At 41.0% G+C, this 8,723-nt stretch overlaps 1 protein-coding gene across 2 annotated transcripts in view; it reads left to right on the top strand.

Moving 5' to 3' along the window:
- Nucleotides 1-3,813: 3,813 nt before the first annotated feature.
- CAND1 (cullin associated and neddylation dissociated 1) overlaps nucleotides 3,814-8,723 on the top strand; it is a 28,145-nt gene continuing 23,235 nt past the window's right edge. Inside the window, exons 1-2 of one of the 2 annotated variants that reach the window (XM_057429380.1) lie at nucleotides 3,814-3,982; nucleotides 8,011-8,154. In XM_057429380.1, the coding sequence (XP_057285363.1) occupies nucleotides 3,915-3,982; nucleotides 8,011-8,154 (212 nt within the window). In that variant the 5' untranslated portion in view covers nucleotides 3,814-3,914. Of the gene's footprint in view, nucleotides 3,983-8,010; nucleotides 8,155-8,723 lie in introns of those variants that run through there. The other variant, XM_057429381.1, reaches the window with a different exon arrangement.

Raw genomic sequence — 8,723 nt, 5'->3', positions numbered from 1 at the left:
AATTTTTTTCCTCAAGATATTACATTTCCTGAAACTTAATCTTATGATGAGGGTGCTATTGGAGCTCTGCTCTTTTAGAGAGGCAATTGCAGCCCATTTGACAGTTGCTTCAGTCAACTACTTAACCAGATGCATGTATTATTTTCAGCACTTTTTTTCCCAGATCTTTCTCTATTTAAAGCTGATGGAATCAGACACTTTGCTTTGCTTTACAGAAGTGGATTATCTGGGTTAAGGAAGGAAAGCCTAAGCAGTTCACAGCTGTAGATATTATTTATTCTTCTTGGTAAGTGTAGAAATCTCCCCTAAATGAGTATCTTCTATTGTCCAAAAATGAAACAGTTTTAGGTGACAATTAGCACAGTAGCACCAACTGCTTTTGGAAAGATGCTTTTGGATTCTTACTTAAACTGCATGTGAACAAGTTTTCAGCTTTAGGGAGAAAGAAAAACTTTGCTAAAACTTTGGCTTAGGAAGTGAAAGGCAGCTTATGATTTATTTAGTTCCAAATGTGCCCTACTTTGGAAACTCCTACCATTTAGTATGGAATGTAATCTAACTTTAAAAATAATGAAAACAGAAAATAAAAGGGTGGAGAGAAGGAGGAGGGGAAACACTCTTAAGAGAGCATTGTTATGATTAAGATTCCAAAGCCAAGTTTCTAGTTCTCCAGTTAATGTGCTTTCATCTTTTGGAACGCAGTATTTTATTCAATGTAATTCAGGGATAGCCTTAAAACACACATTTACCCACACAACTGTTCTAGCATAGGTTATGCTGCTTTTTCAATTTGTTTGCTTTAAGTTAAAGATTGTTGTACCATTCTTTTTTGTTTCATATTTAAATCTAGATCACTTCTTTGACACCATCTGTGGTTTGTTAATATAATCAGCAGATACACTTGTAAAAACTTTCTTTCCAGACATCTTTTTAAAAATTCAAAGTTCAGATGTACAAAGTCAGTCACGCATCTAAGAGATAAGCCATGACTGTAAGGTTCTTGGCTCAAATATCTGCTTGCAGCAGTGAGCAGCAATTTTCCTTTTATTACCCCAAAAACCAGCTGTAAAAAACGATAACCAGCTTTAAATTTGTCATCCTAAAGGATTCCCTTTAAGCCGAGTAAAGCTGTGTGGTATAGTTCTTTCCAGGCTGATAGACAAAGATGTAGCACATTCCTGATGTCCTCTGCAATCAGTGGGATCACAACTCCCATGTGAAGTGAAAGGGCAAATTTTTGAGGGTTCAAATTCTAGTGCTGTGAATGCATCTCTAAACTAAACCTGCTCTTCTCTCATCTTCAGCATTTGGGGAATATATTTGCAAGTGTAAAGCAAGATAAATCCTTTCAGGTTCCAGCATTTAATTAAGCTTTCAGCTATCTTTGTGAATGAACCAAGAGCGTCTAATATGCATGTCTACAGGGAACAGATCAGGAGTACCACTCCATCTGTGAAGTTGTTTGCTATCAGCTGGAAAAAATCTCTTCGCAATTAGCTTTTCTCTGTGTGTAACTTCCTCTGGAACACTGCATCTACTATAGCTGAATCCCAATTGTAATAAATGTTCTTGAAGAAAATACTTGTAACTTCCTTCATGATGGCCTATGATTCTGGCAGTAATAAGAAATCAGGTTTAAGCAGTGACAGGGTAAGCTGGCTGAGGTATAGAAACCAGCATGGGAAGGATAACGCTAAATGATTTAAGATAATTTTAAAGTGTTCAAGGTTGTGCAGCAGACTAGAGCAGAATTGTTCTCAAATTATCTGATTTTTTTTTCTCTCGTACACTTGCTTGTAATAAGTATATGTATGTAGGATTCGCAAAGTCAGAAATAGCTTAGTTTAATGTCTAATTGGAAATAGTGAGGATTAAAAAAGTTAAATCCCTACTTGAGTGGATCTGCTTACAAGGACATGAAGACCTTACACACCATAGAGTTTTCTATTGTCTGATTGGTCTTAACATGCTTATCTGATAGAATGCAGCACGGTAACCATGTGGGCAGAACACTTTTGGAACAGATGATCTTCACCACCCCATAACAATTCCATCCCCGTTCAGTCAAAAGTTACGAACATAATGTGGTAATGTGACACTGACATCTCAGAAACAAATTGTTCCTGGGAAATGTAACATATGCAAAAGTCATGGTCACTGAAACAATTTAGAATAGCACTAATGTTCACATGGCAAAATGTGAATCAATATGCCAAATGTTTGTACTTCAACTTTTTATGTCTCAGTACTTCAAAGAGCAGCTACACAGTTTTTGTGTGTAGTATAATACCATCACAATTCAGATACCATAAACCATTTTCAGCTGTCACAACCAAGTCAAGGCTGAATCTATCTTCACGTGTATTGTTCCAGCTGGCTTCGTTGAATATCCAACACAGGCATTCAAGCAAAATGAAGTAAAGAAATTCACTCTCTAAAGGGAACTTTTAAGTATTCCCAAACCAAAGGAGTGTATGGCCTATTTGAAAATCAGTCAGCTCTCCTGAGTGCTTTCCCTCACTGTAGTTCCTCTACCCATACTGAAGTTTCCCCATATCTCTTCAGGATACCCACCCCCCTCCTGACTACTTGCATTTTCCTTACTCTATCCCTACATCACACCTCACCACAGTGCTACTGATCCAACATCATGCTGCACACCTCCTTACCCCCATACACTATTTCACTGTACAGTGCTAACCTATGACCAAGTTGCTCCGGGGAATGAGATCAGTACGTTATTAAGCTCTCTCTCCAACAAAGACGATTAGCAATATGACTATCTTCGAAAATACAAGCTTGAACACTGTGGCTGGGTGACAGGCCATGGCAGTGACACACAGTTTCTCTCCACCGAGTAGAACACATTCTTTCCACCAGCTGTTGTCCAAGGCTGCCTGCAAGATGCATGTAATAAATGCCTATTTAAAAGAAATTTTTAGTCCTTTTTTCTTTTTAATACACATTAAGTGATCTAAAAGCTTTTTAGTTTTGCTGTACACATGCGTAACTGAGAGGGATTAAGGTTATTTAACGTTCTTGTATTTTAACATGAACCTTAAGGAAGATCTAGTATGGAAATATTACCCCAGTTCTCCCACTGCTCTGTACCATGTACTGATGCACAAACAGATCACAGGTTAGGCCCAGAAAAGTAACAAGATCAACATGAATGAGCTATAAAAGAAAAATAAATAAATAAATAAAAATTATCTGAAATACATCCTTTGGCTTCCAAGGCTCTGAAAGTGCTTACATCAGATTTTCAAGCTGTCTTCTTCAAACTACAGCCAAACAGGAGCTTGCCCCTCTTTTTTTTTAAACCAAGAAATTTGATTTTCACATCACCACTACTGGCTTCCATCAAACATTTCTCAGCGATGGCAGCCGCACATGTATGAGAGGGCCCGGAACAGAAGCTACAGAGTCGGCTCTAGCTCGAGGTGAGACCTGCGGAACCCCAACAAACACCACCCCAGCTGCAATCCGCCTCACCGGCTCACCACAACGAGGCTCCACATCCCGGCAAGCAACGGAGGCCTAAACTTCCCGCGCACGCTCTGCGCCACGTACGCCCTGGCGTCACACCGCCGTGGGCACCTCCCTCCCAGTGGCAGAGCCAATCCAGGGGCGCCGACAGCGCAAAGCGGGGAGGGGACTTCCGCGACCTTTGACCCGGCGCCAAGCGCTAGTGGCTCCCAGCCCGCCGGCCCCTCCCGCCGTGTCAGCCGCAGGAGGCGGCGGAGTGCCCGCCTTTCTCCGCCGCCCTCGTCCCTTCCACCGGCTCTGGCCCCGGCCCCGGCCCGCCGTGCCGTCCTCAGCAGCGGGCGAAGTGGAGCCGGCGCGGCCGGGAAGACGCTGCCGCCTTCTTCTCTTCTCCTCTCCTCCTTTCCCTCCCGGCCGGGTCCGTCAACATGGCGAGCGCCTCGTACCACATCTCCAACCTGCTGGAGAAAATGACATCCAGCGACAAGGACTTCAGGTGGGGCTCGCCGCCGCCGCCGCTCCCCCGCCGCGCCCTCCCCCGCGCGCCCGCCCGGCCCCGGCGCGCCCGCAGGCCCCGAGCCTCCCTGCCCCCATGGCCGTCTCCGCGCCGGCCCCGGGCCTGGCGCCGCGGCTGTCAGGGCCCGGTACCGCCAGACCGGGCCGTGCTTGCCTCGGTACCTCCCTGCGTGGAGAGAGGCCCCTCTTCCGTGGCTGCCTCTGCAGGGCAGGGCGCGAATCTGCAGCTACCCCGGGAAGTAAGTTCCTGGGAGGCAGGGCCTCTTCTCGCTGCCGGTGAAGGACGGGACACAGCAGTGCCCGAAAAGCCGCGGCCTCCACGCCTCGTGGGCAGATATCCTAGGCAGCCGTGAGGAGCGAAGTGGTCGTCAGGTTTGCAGAGCTGCGTGGGGATAGGTGAAGGCGGAAGTTAGCGTTTGATTTTTTTTGGCCTCGCAGATGCTCAGAAGACGAACGGACAAAGACCCGAGCAGCCTGCTGTGGCTGACCCCACTTTCAGCAGCAGAGATTGGGTGAGATGACCTCCCAGGGTCCCTTCCCAACCTCAAAAAATACGGACCCTGTGACTCTGCAGATAGGAGCAGGGAGGGCCACCCAGCACAGCAGGCTTGAACATCATCTTGAGCTCACGTGCTTTCGGGTTGCTGCATGTTGTAGACAGAAGAGTTTTGTGCTACTCACATAATTTGGTGTTGCCTTTCAAAGTCTTTGCATCCAGAGAGAGAGGTCCAGTTGAGTCTTAAGTGGACAGAACGAGTATATCAATTTTGAGGCTCTGTCATGGGAGCACTACTTCTTATTGATCATTTGCTTGCTTTGCAGTAAATTAATAGTAGCTAAAAAGCAAGGATCAGAAAGTATAAAGTATCAAAAAATGAAATGTTGTAAGTAAGTTATTTAAAACCCAGCAAAGGTAATACACAATAGTTGTAGCAAAATGTTAAAAATAATTACATTTGTTTGTATTGTGTGCAACTGGTAATTCACATTTGAAGCCTTTATTTGTCAAAGAGGGTACATGAATTCAGACAGGGAAAAGGCGTAAAAGACACTGGGGTTTTGTTGCTTTGCTGCAGCATTAAAGTGCTTAGTTTACAGTTAAAAAACACGTGGACATCCAAACAATTCTTTTGTTAATATATTAAGACCTAAAGGAAAACAGAGGTGAAGATTAAATAACCATAGAGTTGGACTTGGAATAATCTTGTTTGCTTTTGACAAACTGTTGTAGCACTGGACACGTGAAATAAATTTATGGGAATTTATGTTGATTCCTGTCATATTTTAGTAGCTTGATATTACCTGGGAAGTTTAAGCTAGAAAGTTTGGAAGTAGAAAAACAATTTGGTTAGTCTAAAAAGAGGCAATCCAGAATTTCCTGATTTACTTAAATTGTACTAAAAATAAATTCAAACATTTTTCCTCTGAATATTAGCAAAGATTTCTGTACTTTCATCATACTAATTTGTTTCTGTGATTAAGTGAGCTTTCCGTTTTGTACTAATGGGGAGCATGACTTAGAAAAAATTCTAATGGATACCAGCTAAATACTGACTTTGAGTATAAAACTTTTTGCATAAAAAAGCTAGGTTATACCTATCAAATGCAGTTGTAGCAAGCACTTTTTTCCCCAGCTGCATGTACTTAAAACTTGCTTTGTAATTGTGTAGAGTGCACTTTAAAAATTACTTGTTTTAGGACATTTGAACAACTTTGGGGTTCTTAAATAGTAAAAAAACCCGAACAAACAAAAACAATTAACAGGAGAGAAAAACAAAACAAACAAGAAACCAAATAAAAATTCCTAGCGTAGATTAAAATCTGACTTTACAAGCCATGGAAATGGGTGACAGTAGACCTTTACAAACTGGCTGTTATGCGGTAATGCATTTTATGAAACTTTGTGTGTCTTATTTGCATAATAGATAAAATAGTATTTAGTGCATTTTTCTAAGGTGTATTTGAAGAGGGACATTGTAGTTAACTTCTTGATACCAAGAAGCTGAGTATAACTTACAGTTCAAGTAGCCACTTTACCATAAAATTTAACCCTCTGCTTTTTGACTAAACTGACTTGTTTAATGACTGACTTGTCTGGCACAAATGTTTGTAGTATCCAGAAACTCAGACTCTAAAATGGGCAGTAACGTAAGGTGGCAATTTACTGTGTGGCTGTGAGAGGAGGAGAATGACTACTCTGAGTACAAGGTATGAGGAGCTGCTTATGTGCTACTACTTTGCACCAGGTAAAGTTTGATGTGCCTGAGGAGGAAGCAGCCATGACTAAAGGCCACATCTAAACTACTCAAAACCATGTTTCTAAATACCAGCTACTTTAAGGTTGCCAAGCCTCCCCACAGCGTTGGGAAGGAGTTGGATTTATTTTAATAGAGGAGTCTGCCAGGAGGACTCTTCAGTTGTAGTTGAGTGCAGAAGCTTGTGAATGCGCAGAGGATGCACAAGCTTTGCTCAGTTTAGGAACTTGTCACAATTAGGTGATGAGTGTGTGTGAACTTGTAAGACTAGGAAATGAGAACTATTGACCAGGGAAGTGAGGGGAAGCTCTTAAGACTGTTTAAGAAAAGGATTTAAACATAACGATAACAAGGAGACAGTTTTTGAATTTTCTGCTATTGGATGATTTTATGTATATCCTTATTCCCATCCTATCTGTTCGTTACCTTTACTTACCAAGACGCTTTTTTCCCTGTTGTGCTTAAAAGCTGATGCTATTTGCATTTATCATCTGCTTATGCACACATCTGGTTCCTGTCAGATTACGGGGTTGCTTCAGTGGGTGTGTTGGTGAGAATGAAAAATGAGTGAGGTCTTATCTTAGAAACACCTTCCAGTCTATTAGGCTGGAATTACTGTATTAAAAGACAGGACAAGTTGAAGTCCATTATGTGAGGACAGACATCTGGTATTTGTGATGCATATTAAGATTATGCAGAGGCTTGGCTTTCATTTTCAGTAAAAACAGAGAAATATCTAGCATGTCAGGCTATAGAGATAACCTTCCAAGTATGACCTGAGCTCAAGTGATGTCTGCCTGAGGCTTATGTGCCTGAAGTCCAAATGTCAGCCTAAACTGTTTAATTACAAACCATTTTTGTCTGTGGCTTTGAATGCGGGTTGGGACCGGTACTGAAGCCCGTGGGATTCATAATTGAGTAATACATCTGTATTATTTCCTCTGAGAAGAGAGGGCACTTACAAAAGAAAAACAGATTGGAAAACAGACTTCAGAAGGAAGAGAAACAAAAGGCATAAAAGCAATATTTTTGGAAAGGCATTTCCTAGCATGTTCTTTTATTGGGGGATGTGACTGTTACTGAACAGAAAATCAATGGATATGAAAGATGATTTTATTTGCTTGATCTGTCAAGAATTAATCCTGGTCTTTAATGTAGCACCCTGGGTTGAGGGTTGGATAAACATGATCTGCTGTTGTCTGAACTATAAACCAAGTAGTCTGTACAGGGCAAAAAAATGCAAAATACATTAATTGTAGCTTGCTTTTATTCCTCCATTGTTTGGCTTTTGTGAATTTTATGGGAGAATGTTTGAAAAACCTTCTGTATTTTTCTTCTTGCTTAAAATTAGTCTTAAAATAAACTCAGGTAATTATTTTTATAAAAAGGCTTTTAAAAAGCCCGTTTTTTTTAAAACATCAACATAGCTCATGAAAGGACTACTTAAAATCCAGAAAAGTGAGTTTTAATTTGTAAAGATCATTTAGAATATAATGGAAACACTGGAATTAAAATGTGTAGCAGCTCTCATCAGGGAGGGATGATGACCCAACTAAAAGTTATTTTCTGTTTCAAATATGATTTTTCTCCTTTTTTTTTATAACTAAAATAAAAGCTAAAAACAGCTAACAGTAATCCAGTGTTAAATATGATTTATGTGATAGCCCATGGTGGAAACTGAGAATCTTGAATCATGAGCACCGTGAATAACCTGTATCCTTCTGGTAATAATTATCTGACTATCTTTTGTCAGGTTTATGGCTACTAATGACTTAATGACAGAACTACAGAAAGATTCTATCAAGCTGGATGATGACAGTGAAAGAAAGGTGGTGAAGATGATTTTGAAGTTACTGGAAGATAAAAATGGTGAGGTGCAAAACTTAGCTGTGAAATGGTGAGTATTCTTGTTCTGTGGTATAAGGAATTGTTTAATGACTGAACAACATAAAGCATTTTTGAAAAACTTCAAGGCCACTGCTACACAAAATAATTGTGAAATTGATGTCCGCAAGGGAGCTGTTATACTTGTAGGCTTCCTGTCTTAATTTTAGTTTTTACAGAACTGTTTTTCTTGACATTGTGGATTAACATTTGGAGTTTCAGGTGACATGGCACATGCAGTCCTTGCTGCAAATGTGTGAATGACATGCTTGTTCTTTGGTGATAATTCTTGAATGCTCAATAGATTTAAGAAGGTTATAATTCACTGGTGGTTGCCTCATTGATATTTGACTGTGAATAGGTAGATGTATTTGAGTAGTTTTCAAGCAGAGATTAAAACCAAAAATGGTAAATACACAGTCTTGGTTATCAAATATGGAACTTAACTCTTCACTAATATTCAAAATACGCTGTTGATGGTTGTTCGTGCTCTGCAGAAACTGTAAATGCTTTGTGGAGTCAGGCTGCAGTTACTTGCATTTGAGAGGCTTCTGTTGCTTCACTGCCCTCTCTTCCTCACTT

The sequence above is a fragment of the Pezoporus wallicus genome, unplaced genomic scaffold, assembly GCF_028554395.1.
Source record: "Pezoporus wallicus isolate ANWC-B61680 ecotype Strahan unplaced genomic scaffold, APGP_CSIRO_Pwel_v1 contig_5069, whole genome shotgun sequence".
Taxonomy (NCBI): domain Eukaryota; kingdom Metazoa; phylum Chordata; class Aves; order Psittaciformes; family Psittacidae; genus Pezoporus; species Pezoporus wallicus.
The sequence above is the reverse complement of the archived record's forward strand: the minus strand, read 5'-3'. Positions and strand labels throughout refer to the sequence as shown.